The 15,777-nt window shown below is 41.3% G+C and overlaps 1 protein-coding gene and 1 non-coding gene across 2 annotated transcripts; one reads left to right on the top strand and one right to left on the bottom strand.

The window, feature by feature from the left end:
- Positions 1 to 321: 321 nt before the first annotated feature.
- On the bottom strand, positions 322 to 429 carry LOC112745290 (small nucleolar RNA R71). Its single transcript, XR_003173227.1, has one exon. It is a non-coding gene; the product is annotated as a small nucleolar RNA R71 (small nucleolar RNA).
- Positions 430 to 14,260: 13,831 nt separating this feature from the next.
- LOC140178541 (uncharacterized) lies at positions 14,261 to 15,028 on the top strand. Its single transcript, XM_072215717.1, has one exon. The coding sequence runs from the start codon at positions 14,261 to 14,263 to the stop codon at positions 15,026 to 15,028; it is 768 nt and encodes a 255-aa protein (XP_072071818.1).
- Positions 15,029 to 15,777: the final 749 nt, after the last annotated feature.

Raw genomic sequence — 15,777 nt, 5'->3', positions numbered from 1 at the left:
AGAAGCATCTCCATTCCTGCCATTGGAGCAAACAACTTTGAGCTGAAACCTCAATTAGTTTCTCTGATGCAGCAGAACTGCAAGTTTTATGGACTTCCATCTGAAGATCCTTTTCGGTTCTTAACTGAATTCTTGCAGATATGTGATACTGTTAAGACTAATGGAGTAGATCCTGAAGTCTACAGGCTCATGCTTTTCCCTTTTGCTGTAAGAGACAGAGCTAGATTATGGTTGGATTCTCAACCCAAAGACAGCCTGAACTCTTGGGATAAGCTGGTCACGACTTTCTTAGCCAAGTACTTTCCTCCTCAAAAGCTGAGCAAGCTTAGAGCTGATGTTCAAACCTTCAGACAGAAAGAAGGTGAATCCCTCTATGAAGCTTGGGAAAGATACAAACAGTTAACCAAAAAGTGTCCTTCTGACATGCTTTCAGAATGGACCATCCTGGATATATTCTATGATGGTTTATCTGAGCTATCAAAGATGTCACTGGACACTTCTGCAGGTGGATCCATTCACCTAAAGAAAACGCCTGCAGAAGCTCAAGAACTCATTGACATGGTTGCTAATAACCAGTTCATGTACACTTCTGAAAGGAATCCTGTGAGTAATGGGACGCCTATGAAGAAGGGAGTTCTTGAAGTTGATACTCTGAATGCCATATTGGCTCAGAATAAAATATTGACTCAGCAAGTCAATATGATCTCTCAGAGTCTGCATGGAATGCAAGCTGCATCCAACAGTACTCAAGAGGCATCTTCTGAAGAAGAAGCTTATGATCTTGAAAACCCTGCAATAGCAGAGGTAAATTATTTAGGTGAACCTTATGGAAACACCTATAACTCATCATGGAGAAATCATCCAAATTTCTCATGGAAGGATCAAAAGCCTCAACAAGGCTTTAATAATGGTGGAAGAAACAGGTTTAGCAATAATAAACCTTTCCCATCATCCACTCAGCAACAGACAGAAGACTCTAAACAAAATACTTCTAATTTGGCAAACTTAGTCTCTGATCTGTCTAAGGCCACTGTAAGTTTCATGAATGAAACAAGATCTTCCATTAGAAATCTGGAAGCACAAGTGGGCCAGCTGAGTAAAAAGATCACTGAAATCCCTCCTAGTACTCTCCCAAGCAATACAGAAGAGAATCCAAAAGGAGAGTGCAAGGCCATTGACATAAGCATCATGGCCGAACCTGTGAGGAGAGGAGAGGACGTGAATCCCAAGGAGGAAGACCTCCTGGGACGTCCAGTGGTCAATAAGGAGCTTCCCTCTGAGGAACCAAAGGACTCTGAGGCTCATCTAGAGACCATAGAGATTCCATTGAACCTCCTTATGCCCTTCATGAGCTCTGATGAGTATTCCTCTTCTGAAGAGAATGAGGATGTTACTGAAGAGCAAACTGCCAAGTTTCTTGGTGCAATTATGAAGCTGAATGCCAAATTATTTGGCATTGATACTTGGGAAGTTGAACCTCCCTTGTTCATCAATGAACTAAGTGATCTGGATCAACTGACATTGCCTCAGAAGAGACAGGATCCTGGAAAGTTCATAATACCCTGTACCATAGGCACCATGATCTTTAAGGCTCTGTGTGACTTTGGTTCAGGAATAAACCTCATGCCCCTCTCTGTAATAGAGAAACTGGGAATCTATGGGGTGCAAGCTGCTAAAATCTCATTAGAGATGGCAGACAGTTCAAGAAAACAGGCTTATGGACAAGTAGAGGACGTGTTAGTAAAAGTTGAAGGCCTTTACATCCCTGCTGATTTCATAGTCCTGGATACTGGAAAGAAAGAGGATGAATCCATCATCCTAGAAAGACCTTTCCTGGCCACAGCAAGAGCTGTGATTGATGTTGACAGAGGTGAAATAGTCCTTCAATGGAATAAGGACCTCCTTGTGTTTAAAACTCAAGGATCTCCCTCTGCAACCATGGAGAGGAAGCAGAAAAAGCTTCTCTTAAAACAGAGTCAACCAAGCCCCCACAGTCAAACTCTAAGTTTGGAGTTGGGAGGCCACAACCAAACTCTAAGTTTGGTGTTGAACTTCTATATCCAAACTCTAAGTTTGGTGTTGGAGAGTTTTAACAATGCTCTGAACATCTGTGAGGCTCCATGAGAGCCCACTGTCAAGCTATTGACATTAAAGAAGCGCTTGTTGGGAGGCAACCCAATGTTTATTTATCTAACTCTATTATTATTGTTTTTCATGTTTTCTTAGGTTCATGATCATGTGGAGTCACAAAATAAATATAAAAATTGAAAACGGAGTCAAAAATAGCAGAAGAAAAATCACACCCTGGAGGAGCATCTGTCTGGCGTTCAGCGCCAGAACAGAGCATGGTTCTGGCGCTGAACGCCCAAAATGGGCACCTTCTGGGTGCTGAACGCCAGAACAGGCATGGTTCTAGCGTTCAACGCCAGAAATGGCACACAAATGGGCGTTGAACGCCCAAAATGGCTACCAACCTGGTGCTGAACGCCCAGAGTTGTGTGCAAAGGCAATTTTACATGCCTAATGGGTGCAGGGATGTAAATCCTTGAACACCTCAGGATCTGTGGACCCCACAGGATCCACTCAGGATCTGTGGACCCCACAGGATCTACTCAGGACCTGTAGACCCCACAGGATCCCCACCTACCTCCACTCACTTCTTCTCACCACTTTCTTTCACACAACCCCATAAACACTCTTCCCCAAAAACCCTTCACCAATCACCTCAATCTCTCTTCCCCATCACCTCTTCACCACTCACATCCATCCACTCTTCCCCATAAACCTACCTCATAAACTCCACCTACCTTCAAAATTCAAAACCAATTTTCCACCCAAACCCACCCATATGGCCGAAACCTTCCCCCCTCCCTTCCCTATATAAAGCCCTCCATTCTTCATCAAATTCACACAACACACCCCTCTACACCCTTCTTGGCCGAAAACACCTCCCACTCTCCCTCTCCTCCATTTCTTCTTCTTCTTCATCTATTCTTTCTTTTATTGCTCGAGGGCGAGCAACACTCTAAGTTTGGTGTGGTAAAAGCATAAGCTTTTTGTTTTTCCATTACCATTGATGGCACCTAAGACCGGAGAATCCTCTAGAAAGGGGAAAGGGAAGACAAAAGCTTCCACATCCGAGTCATGGGAGATGGAAAGGTTCATCTCCAAAGCCCATCAAGACCACTTCTATGATGTTGTGGCCAAGAAGAAGGTGATCCCTGAGGTCCCTTTCAAACTCAAAAGAAATGAGTATCCGGAGATCCGACATGAAATTCAAAGAAGAGGTTGGGAAGTTCTAAAAAATCCCATCCAACAAGTCGGCATCCTAATGGTTCAAGAGTTCTATGCCAATGCATGGATCACCAAGAACCATGATCAAAGTAAGAACCCGGATCCAAAGAACTATGTTACAATGGTTCGGGGGAAATACTTAGATTTTAGTCCGGAAAATGTGAGGTTGGCGTTCAACTTGCCAAACATGGAAGAGAACGCACGCCCCTACACAAGGAGAGTCAACTTTGATCAAAGGTTGGACCAAGTCCTTATGGACATATGTGTAGAAGGAGCTCAATGGAAGGTTGACTCCAAAGGCAAGCTGGTTCAACTAAGAAGATTGGACCTCAAGCCTGTAGCTAGAGGATGGTTGGAGTTCATTCAATGCTCAATCATTCCCACTAGCAACCGGTCTGAAGTTACTATAGACCGGGCCATCATGATCCATAGCATCATGATTGAAGAAGAGGTGGAAGTTCATGAGATTATACCTCAAGAACTCTACAAGGTGGCTAACAAGTCCTCCACTATGGCAAGGTTAGCCTTTCCTCACCTCATTTGCCACCTATGCAATTCGGCTGGGATTGACATAGAGGGAGATATCCTCATTAAAGAGGACAAGCCCATCACTAAGAAAAAGATAGAGCAAGCAAGAGAGCCCAATCATGGAGCTCAAGAGGCGCAAGAATCTCATTTCCATGAGATCCCGGAGATGCCTCAAATGCACTTTCCTCCACAAAATTATTGGGAGCAAATCAACACCTCCCTGGGAGAATTGAGTTCCAATATAGGACAACTAAGGGTGGAACATCAAGAGCACTCCATCATGCTTCATGAAATAAGAGAAGATCAAAAAGCAATAAGGGAGGAGCAACAAAGACAAGGAAGAGACACAGAAGAGCTCAAGGACATAATTGGTTCCTCAAGAAGGAAACGCCACCATCACTAAGGTGGATTCATTCCTTGTTCTTGCTTTCTCTGTTTTTCGTTTTCTATGTTATGTGCTTATCTATGTTTGTGTCTTCATTACATGATCATTAGTAGTTAGTAACTTTGTCTTAAAGTTATGAATGTCCTATGAATCCGTCACCTCTCTTAAATGAAAAATGTTTTAATTCAAAAGAACAAGAAGTACATGAGTTTCGAATTTATCCTTGAACTTAGCTTAATTATATTGATGTGGTGACAATGCTTCTTGTTTTCTGAATGAATGCTTGAACAGTGCATATGTCTTTTGAAGTTGTTGTTTAAGAGTGTTAAATATGTTGGCTCTTGAAAGAATGATGACTAGGAGACATGTTATTTGATAATCTGAAAAATCATAAAAATGATTCTTGAAGCAAGAAAAAGCAGCAAAGAACAAAGCTTGCAGAAAAAAAAAAAAGAAAAAAAATAGGCAAAAAAAAATAAAAAGAAAAAGAAAAAGCAAGCAGAAAAAGCCAAAGCTCTTAAAACTAAGAGGCAAGAGCAAAAAGCCAATAACCCTTAAAACCAAAAGGCAAGGGCAAATAAAAAGGATCCCAAGGCTTTGAGCATCAGTGGATAGGAGGGCCTAAAGGAATAAAATCCTGGCCTAAGCGGCTAAACCAAGCTGTCCCTAACCATGTGCTTGTGGCGTGTAGGTGTCAAGTGAAAACTTGAGACTGAGCGGTTAAAGTCAAGGTCCAAAGCAAAAGAAGAGTGTGCTTAAGAACCCTGGACACCTCTAATTGGGGACTTTAGCAAAGCTGAGTCACAATCTGAAAAGGTTCACCCACTTATGTGTCTGTGGCATTTATGTATCCGGTGGTAATACTGGAAAACAAAGTGCTTAGGGCCACGGCCAAGACTCATAAAGAAGCTGTGTTCAAGAATCATCATACTAAACTAGGAGAATCAATAACACTATATGAACTCTGAGTTCCTATAGATGCCAATCATTCTGAACCTCAATGGATAAGGTGAGATGCCAAAACTATTCGAGATGCCAAAACTATTCGAGAGGCAAAAAGCTATGTTTCATTGATAGTTTGGAATTTATAGTATATTCTCTTCTTTTTATCCTGTTTGATTTTTAGTTGCTTGGGGACAAGCAACAATTTAAGTTTGGTGTTGTGATGAGCGGATAATTTATACGCTTTTTGGCATTGTTTTTAGTATGTTTTTAGTAGGATCTAGTTACTTTTAGGGATGTTTTCATTAGTTTTTATGTTAAATTCACATTTCTGGGCTTTACTATGAGTTTGTGTGTTTTTCTGTGATTTCAGGTATTTTCTGGCTGAAATTGAGGGACTTGAGCAGAAATCAAATTCAGGGGTTGAAAAAGGACTGCTGATGCTGTTGGATTCTGACCTCCCTGCACTCAAAGTGGATTTTATGGAGCTACAAAACTTGAAATGGCGCGCTTCCAATTGCGTTGGAAAGTAGACATCCAGGGATTTCCAACAATATATAATAGTTTATATGTTGGCCAAGAATAGATGACATAAACTGGCGTTCAACGCCAGCTTTCTACCCAACTCTGGCGTCCAGCGCCAGAAAAGGAGCCAAAACCAGAGTTGAAGGCCCAAACTGGCACAAAAGCTGGCGTTCAACTCCAAGAAAGACCTCTACACGTGCAACACTCAAGCTCAGCCCAAACACACACCAAGTGGGCCCCGGAAGTGGATTTATGCATCAATTACTTACTCATGTAAACCCTAGTAGCTAGTTTATTATAAATAGGACCTTTTACTAGTCTTTTTGACATCTTTGGATCTTTAAATCTTTGAACGCATAGTTCTTAGACCATGGGGGCTGGCCTCTCGGCCATGCCTGGACCTTTCACTTATGTATTTTCAACGGTAGAGTTTCTACACTCCATAGATTAAGGTGTGGAGCTCTGCTGTTCCTCAAAGATTAATGCAAAGTACTACTGTTTTCTATTCAATTCATCTTATTTCGCTTCTAAGATATTCATTCGTACTTCAATCTGAATGTGATGAACGTGACAATCATCATCATTCCCTATGAACGCGTGCCTGACAACCACTTCCGTTCTACCTTCGACTGAATGAGTATCTCTTAGATCTCTTAATCAGAATCTTCGTGGCATAAGCTAGAATGATGGCGGCATTCAAGAGAATCCGGAAGGTCTAAACCTTGTCTGTGGTATTCCGAGTAGGATTCAATGATTGGATGACGGTGACGAACTCCAAACTCGCGATTGCAGGGCATTAATGACAGACGCAAAAGGATAGTAAATCCTATTCCAGCATGATCGAGAACCGACAGATGAATAGCCGTGCCGTGACAGGGTGCGTTGATCATTTTCACTGAGAGGATAAGATGAAGCCATTGACAAAGGTGATGCCTCCAGACGATTAGCCGTGCCGTGACAGGGCATTGGATCATTTTCCCGAGAGATGACCAAAAGTAGCCGTTGACAATGGTGACGTATCACATAAAGCCAGCCATGGAAAGGAGTAAGACTGATTGGATGAAGATAGCAGGAAAGCAGAGGTTCAAAGGAACGAAAAGCATCTCCATTCGCTTATCTGAAATTCCTACCAATGATTTACATAAGTACCTCTATCCCTATTCTATTATTTATTATTCGAAAACACCATTATCAATTTATATCTGCCTAACTGAGATTTGCAAGGTGACCATAGCTTGCTTCATACCAACAATCTCCGTGGGATTCGACCCTTACTCACGTAAGGTATTACTTGGACGACCCAGTGCACTTGCTGGTTAGTTACACGGAGTTGTGAACCGTGGTTTTGGCATCATGTTTTTGGCGCCATTTCCAGGGAAAGAAAGAGCAATGAACTTTACATAATTAAAGTGTAATCACGATTCCGCGTACCATGCACTCTCCTCCTCAACATCAACTTCGAACTCCATTGAAAAAGGCTCTTCAATTTGTGATTCCTCTATGTACTCAACATATCCTAAGGCTCCAACCACTACTTCATTTTTTTCAATAATCTCTACCTCCTCCTCTTGTTGTATTTCTTGCTTTAACTCCTCTTCCTCACCTTGGAGCTTCAAAGTCACTCCCTCACTAAGCTCTTTGGTTGCTTCTCCACATTCAACAATGGGAGTGACTTGATCGCATAGACTTAGGCGAGATGAGACTATGTTGCCAATGGCTTCTACCATGATAGCCATCTTAGCTCTCAACTCCTTAAACTTCTTTTCATGCTCCTCGTGTTGCCTTAAGATATGAGATTCAAGATCTCTTAAGTCTAGCGTGAGGGCTTCATCGGGAGGTGGTGGTGGAAGAGAGGGTTCATTGTTGAGGGTCATATGGAGGTGAATGGTGGTATGAGGCATGTGAGTATGGTGGAGGGCTATGTTGAGGAGGGGGTTCATATGCATATGATGATTGTGGTTGACAACCATAATGAGGATCATCACATACATTAGATTGGCATGCATCAAGATTTGAATTGTACCCATAAGAAGCCGGAGGAGGTTGTTGCCAAGAAGGTTGTCCATAAGCCTCCCACCTTTGATCTCCAAATCCTTGATGCACATCCCCATTGAAGCTTCCATTTCCTACAACATAGTTTGAACCACACTCATAGCCAAAGTGATGAGAATTCATGGTGAAAGAGAAAATAAAAATAAAAGCTAACAAAAAATAAAGAAAACTAAGTCCTACAACTAGCAAAAACCAACAAGCAAACCAAAAATCAAGCTATTCACAATATATACAATAGCCAATAACATAGCACCAATGCAATTCTCCGGCAACGGGCCATTAATTTGATTCCGAAAATTGTTGTCGGTCTAGATTTTCTTCCTAAAGAAAGGAATTACTTTGTTGTAAGCATAGCTCCAAGCCAACAAACAACTCTCGCATCAAATTAAACTTATGGTTTTGTCACATGTACAAACTCCAAATAAGAATTAACCGGAGTATTTGGACTCCGGGTCGTCTCACAAGGAATAGCAATGAAGTGAAAGATTATTGGCTATGATGGAACAAAGGGGGTATGATTGATAAAGGGCGGAAAATAAAAGTCAAGAAAAGTAAATCAAGCAAGCAATTAAAAAAAGCAAAATAAAGGAAAGCAATTAATAAAGAGAGACATTCATGGCAAGAATTGAGATCATAAGCCTTCCATCCTAGTCACTAATAACAATAATTAACAAGAATTTATCTTATTACGTCATCCCCAATGATGAAAGAAGATATAGGTTATCTTCCTTGAGAGAAAGTCTAACAAGACTAGCTAATCTCAATCCAAATGTCCTAATCAACTCACTAATTGTATTAGCAAGAGATTAGAGTCAATGGAAATGATATTAACTAACAATTCTAGATCACCAACATAGGTTGGGTTTTCATGACTCAAGATTGCCTAATTACTCTTTCTAAGACAAGAATGCTCAAAGTCTACTCTAAAGCCCAACCAAGCATTTTGTCAAACACTTGGTGGGTAATAAAGGAAAGCATGGTAAATATACAAGAATAATAAAATATAACAACTACCAATTGCAAGGAGAGTAAATCAACAACTTAATTCATCAATGAAAGAAACATCAACATCAAATTGCATTAAATGTAAACCAAATCCAACATGAGTTCATATCACAAAAGAGAGCAAAGAGGAAAATTAACACTACAAACCATGAGAATAAAAGAGTAGAAGTAAGAATTCATAAAGGAAATAAGATGGAAACATGAGATTGAACCTAGATCTAGAAGAGATTAACCTAACCTAGCCTAATGCTAGAGAGAAGAGGGAGCTTCTCTCTCTAGAAACTACTCTACATGATGCTAACACTTCAAACAATTGCTCCCTCTTTGCCCAAGCTTGAATTCTGTATGAAATAGCATTAGAAATGCGTTGGATTGTGCCCAAAATATTCTACAAATAGCTGGCCACGATTTCACTTTAGTGAATCACCCTGCTCCATCGACGCGCACGTGTACAGTGCGTGTGCGCGTCCCTAAACGTGAAGCAACTATGGAAAATTTTATATCATTTTGAAGCCCCAGATGTTAGCTTTCCAACGCAACTAAACCACCTCATTTGGACCTCTGTAGCTCAAGTTATGATCGATTGAGTGTGAAGAGGTCAGGCTTGACAGCTTTACGGTTCTTTCATTTCTTCATGAGTTCTCCCACTTTGCATACTTTTCTCCTCACTTCTTCCGTCCAATTCTTGCCTTATGAACCTGATATTACTCAACAAACACGTCAAGGCATCGAATGGAATTAAAGTAAATTAAAATCACCAATTTAATGGCCTAAAAAGCATGTTTTTACACTTAAGCACAATTCAAGGGAGAATTACAAAAACATGCTATTTCATTGAATAAATATGGGAAAAGGTGATAAAATCCCCTAAAATAAGCACAGGATAAACCACGAAATCGGGGTTTATCAGAGGTCACCTATCTTCTGGCCAGCCCCTTTTAGAGGGTGGGCTGTAATCCTCTGCTTTGGGCCTTTTTGTGCCTCTATGGCGATTTGGCCGAGCTCTTTGGGAAGAGGTCGGTGATGACCGACTAAGCAAGAAGTCGGTCGCTTTGTCTTCATCCAATCCGGACCGTATTGCTCGGTCCAAGGGTATGAATAATATCCATCACAAGATTCAACTTAAAGCATAACTAAAACATTAAAGCATAACTAAAACCATAATATAATAAAGGGTAATCTAACTTAGGAGATTTTCTAGTCTATCAATTCTCCACTGTCCCACAGCCTTCACCAACCTATCCTCCATGCGATCCCATCACCACCACCTTCCGAACCTCCTCAATCCTAGTAGAATACACAATAAATACAATGCAAGTAAAACACAAGTATAGGCATGTATGCCAAGTAATTCAAATAGGCAATTAGGCATGTTATACAATTAGGCAAGCAATTCAAGTCTGCAAAGCAAGAAAATAGTTAAAAGATGCACATGATGAATACCTGTCCTATTGGCTGTGATATCACATTGTCGGTTCAACTGCCAACCTGACACACTCCATGGAGATGTCGCCCTTCGGAATCATAATTGGGAACCCCCGAGATATGGTGCTCAGAACACCGTCCAGGATTTTGTGCCTGCACACTCTAGTGATCCGAAGGGATACGAGCTGGATACTCTTGCCACAGACCTCACATCTTAACATAAGCAGGAAGAACCACCGCCCTTACGCCGCCGCTGCCGCTACCTTGACTGGCGGGATCCAACCACCGTCCCTGCCAGGCGCATAGCGTCTCAATAATCTCAACTTAAAAAATGTTACATCAGTGGTTTTTCAAAAATTAATTATTTCAGTATATCAATGATTCATCATTGCAATTTCGAGTCCTCGACTCATATCAACCACTGTCAATTCATAATTTTCATTCCGAACTCATTAGTTCATTAGTTTCTCAATTCATTGTCAGTAATCATCAATACACTTCTCTTCCTTCTACTCTTCCTTCTCTCTCAACCAAACCCATCCTCAGTACACCAGAAACCTAAGCCTCTGTTCTCTAACTTTTCAAGGTAATACCAAATTAAATCTCTAGGACCTTTTCTATGTTTTGATACCCGAAAATAATCAAAGAGTCTTATATAAGTGTCACGAAAGTTTACAAGCTTGTCCGGAAGGTGAAACAGTAGAAAACAAGGTTTTTATTGAAAAACAGGGTAGTGTGCATACGCACAGGGGTGTGCGTGCGCACGCCCAAGAGGATTTTCAAGATGTGTGCATACACATAGTGGTGTGCGTACGCACAGGGAGTAAAAATTTCAACTCTGTTCATCTGCACAATGCGTGCGAACGCCCCCAACAGAGTGCACCTTCCAACGTGTGCGTGCGCACAAGGCATGCTAGCGCTCTCAACAGCAAGCCTTACCCTATGTGTGTGTGTGTGTGTGCACAAGACTGTGCGAGTGCACAATTTCAAAAATACACAGGATGTGCGTGTGCACAAGGCTGTGCATGAGCACACAAACCAGAAATCACAAAATTCTACAACATTGCAGAATTCAGATTTTGACACCAAATTTTCAATGATCATATCTTTTTCTAGAAAATTCAGATTTCTACAAAATTTAAACCATTTTAAAGCTTGTTAAATTATCTTTCATTTGATATAAAATGCATTATATTTCAAAAATGGTAGCTCAAGATATGATCCGTTGAAGTTCATCAAAATTTCTTTTTTACAAAAGTTTACAAATTCTCCATTTCCTAAAGATTCATAATTCAAACCAAATCAAGCCTATTCCATCTCATCATACAACATTACCAAGCATTATACTTTACCTTTCCATCATATTTCAACCATTCTAACCCTATATCCATCAATTCCACCTCTATTACCCCACAATTTCATATGTTGCATATCAACATTCAATATTACACACTTACACCAATTCTCACTACTCACAAGTTTCAATTATCATGCATCATCATAATTCTCATTTCAACATATCAAAACCAACACAAGCATTCATATCCTCACACATTATCAAGTGAACACCATCAACATGCATCATCAAATCCAACAATCAATTCAATCCACAACTATCCTATGGGTCACTAGCCTAAGTGTCCAGGAATATTATATATTACATAGAGGAAACTGAAACCATACCTTGGCCGATTCTCAATATGCACTAAAACCCAATATGAGTGAAATCAAGCTTTCAAGCATAACCAAGCCACCAATTCAACTCCAAAGCTCCAAGTAAATGCCAATAATCACAACTTCAAGCTATAAATACACATAATTCATAACCAATCAACCTAGGGTTCATCACACTCAAAATTCACAAGGGTTTAAGACACTCTTACCTTGCCCAAAAGTTTTGAAAGCAAAACGCAATAGATTTCTCAAGCTAGATTAATCCTAAACACATCAAAGCACCAAAATCTCAAAAACCCCAAACACTATATTTTCGAATTTTTGAAGGAAAGGCTGAGAAACACTTCGTGATCTCCTTATCAGTTTTTTAGGTGGGTCTTATAGAGCTCTTCGTGGTGATCACGTGGCCACAAACGGTACGGAGATCGGAGCTCCGTAGCTCAAGTTATGAGCTTGGGAAGATGATGATGAATAGTGTTATGGAAACCCTCTTCCCTCTTCTCTTCTCAACTGGGTTATGTTGTGTTTGTGTATGTTGTGTGCTGAATGAGTTCCTTTAATGAACTTATATATGTTGGGTTTGGGCCCAACTTGGGCCCGGTCCAACCCGTTAACATTTTTAGCCCGTTTGGCCCAATTTCGGGCCAAACCTTTAAAATTAACGCCCGGTTTTCAACTCTAAATATTTTCCTAAGGTTTTATACTGTTTTTAATTATTTTCGCACAGTACCGGACAGACTTAAACTGATTCCACGGGTTCAGCTAACTCAGAAAAATCTACTGAGTCCAAAAATCATATTTAAATCTCATTCTAAATTTTCGGAACCTAATTTAGGCAATTTAATTAATTAAGCGGTTAATTAGTCGCGGTTCTTACACATCCACTGTATACCCGACCTCTTATGAGCTCGGGCAAGAATGTTATAGATGACAACTCCCCCTGAAGGAGTCATAACCTTCTCTAATATCTCTCATCCACTTCTGGAAGAGAGATCTCAACAATACTAAGATAAAAGGATGGTTATCCACCACCAGTAGTGGAACTACTCCAATAGTAGTTATTGGCTTATCCGCTAACTTAAGCATCGGAGTGTTTTGCAAGTACCACCCCCTCCCCCCACGCTCTCATTGACAACTCGGACGACGGCTACCAAATGTGGATTAAGTCAGAACCTAATCCATTAAATATTTAGGCCTCACTTACGAGCCCAAAGACAATCTAGTTTCAGGTAACCCTCAGAACATTGGCGCCATTACCGGGGACCTGGAAGTTGACACCCAATGGCGGATGATCAGTTCAAAGACAGACATACCGCATCTGAATCAAATCCCAAGTACTAAGACACTGTCAATAATGACCAAGCTCTCGTGGTGCCTTCCCCAGCGACGAAGGAGCCATGCGGAGAAGGAACCTCAAGTGCACATCATCATAGAAGGACCCCTTTCGAGGTTCGGCACTGGCAAGGAGAAGAACAACCCCACTCCACTTACTTCATGGGGCTATTGCACGGACACCATGGCCGACTTGAACAACTAGATCAAGAATTGGAATGACAACGGGAGGCAGAGAGAAATATGAATAGATAAATCAAGCAACGAAGAGAGCTGGAGGACAAGCTCTTGAAGCTGGAATTCGACATTCGAGGGAGGAATTCACGCACAACTCGGAAAGATACCCCGTTGGGAGGTGAAGATATTTTCACCGAAAATATCATGAGGGCCAGAGTTTCTAGAAACTTCAATAGTCCTAACATGCATTTGTATGCTGGGAGGACCGACCCAAGGCACCACCTCAACAATCTTAAAAGTCAGATGTATTTAGCCGATGCCTCAGACGCTACTCACTGCAAAGCCTTCCCAACAACTTTAACAAAGTCGGCCATGAAATGGTTTGACAGCCTGCCCCCTAGGTCTGTTACTAGCTTCGATGACCTCGCGCATAAATTTCTTACGCGGTTTTTAATTTAGAAGGACAAGGTCATGCATGCACCCAGCCTGCTCAGCGTCAAACAAGAGGTCAGCGACTTAATGGAGAGATTCAACAAGGCATGAATGGAGATTCAGGACTTACCCATTGAGGCAATAATAATGGGATTAGTCAACGGTCTCCGAGAAGGCCCCTTTTCCCAATCCATTTCAAAGAGACACCCCACTTCCTTGAGTGATGTATAAGAACAAGCTGAAAAGTACATCAATACGGAAGAGAATGCCAGGCTACAAAAACCAATCTGGCAACCGAGGAATTCTCACCAAGCACAGAAAAAGGAAAAAGAGCCCCAAGAAAAAGGAAGAGTACATCTCGGAGAAACCTAGGAGGTATCACAATTATACCCCTCTACGAGTTTCTCTCATTGATGTCTACAGGGAAATCTATCACATTGGAAAACTTCCCCCTCCGTGACCAATCAAAAATTAAAAGGGGAAGCTGCAATGAGTACTGTGAGTACCATAAACTGTATGGACATTCTACAAATGATTGTTATTACCAAAAAAAATATGATAGAAAAGCTGGCCAGGGAAGGTCAGTTGGATAGATATCTCATGGAAAGGTCAGACAATCAAGGAAAGAGGAAGAGGGACGATGAAGAAGTCAGCCAAAGAGGTCAGCCCCCTCAAATGCCAGAACGACACGTTCACATGATAGTAGGAGGCTTTGCTGGTGGAGGAGTGACCAAGTCGTCTCGAAAGAGATACTTGAAAGAATTCTACCACATTAGAGAAAAGACTCCTGATCTCCCTACCATCTCTTTTACAAAAGAGGATGTGCAGGGAATTGCACCAGGGCATGATGATCCCATAGTAATCACTATGATATTTGCTAATGTAAATTTACATAGAACTTTGGTGGACCAAGGAAGCTCAGCCAATATACTGTTCAAACTCGCATTCGACAAACTAGGGTTGGAAGAAAAAGAGTTGAAGTCCTACCCTGATACTCTTTTTGGATTGAGAGACACACCGATTAAGCCACTAGGGTTCACTTCCTTATACACTACTTTTGGAAAGGGATTGAAGTTAAAAACCCTAAGCATTGATTACATTATTGTGGATGTAGCATCAGCCTACAATGCCTTAATTGGTAGGTCAACGTTGAATCGGTTAGGAGCTATTATTTTAACTCCTCACCTCTGCATGAAATTTTCCACACAGGAAGGAATTGCTACCATCAAAGGAGATCAAAAACTGGCTAGAAAATAACGAAAGCTTGAACCTGCGAGGTAAAGGTAAAGAAGTCAATGCCATTGGGCTCTGAAGAGTCCAAGGAATAAAAGAGCTATTGCCACAACCTGAGGGGAACACATAAGAAGTCCAAATCAGGGAAGAAGTCGGAAAAAATACCAACATAGGAGTCAATATGAGAGCAAATCTGAAGAAGAAGCTCGTAAAACTCCTACAAGAAAATTCCAACATTTTCTCTTGGAATACCTCTGATATGCCCGAAATAGACCCCGAGTTCATGATGCATAAGCTGGTGGTCTATCCCTGATCCCGACCTGTCCAACAAAGGCATCGTAAGCTCGAACCAGAGCGAGCTCAAGTGGTCGAAGAACAAGTTCAAGCTCTACTTGAAGTCGGATTCGTCAGGGAGGTCACATATCGGACATGGTTAGCAAATGTGGTACTGGTAAAGAAGAGGAATGGAAAATGGAGGATGTGCGTCGACTACACCGACCTAAACAAAGCTTGTCCAAGGGACCCATATCCCCTGCCCAACATTGACGCTTTGGTGGATTCTTCTTCAGGATACTAGTACTTATCATTCATGGATGCCTACTTGGGATACAATCAAATCCCAATGTATAAATCAGACAAGGAGAAGACGTCGTTCGTCATGTCCAAAGTAAACTACTGCTACGTGGTCATGCCTTTTGGATTAAAAAATGCGGGGGCCACATATCAAAGGTTGATGAACAAGATGTTTGCACATCACCTCGGAAACCTAATGG

This window comes from Arachis hypogaea, chromosome 14, assembly GCF_003086295.3.
Source record: "Arachis hypogaea cultivar Tifrunner chromosome 14, arahy.Tifrunner.gnm2.J5K5, whole genome shotgun sequence".
NCBI lineage: Eukaryota > Viridiplantae > Streptophyta > Magnoliopsida > Fabales > Fabaceae > Arachis > Arachis hypogaea.
This window is presented reverse-complemented; position numbering and strand designations above follow the sequence as displayed.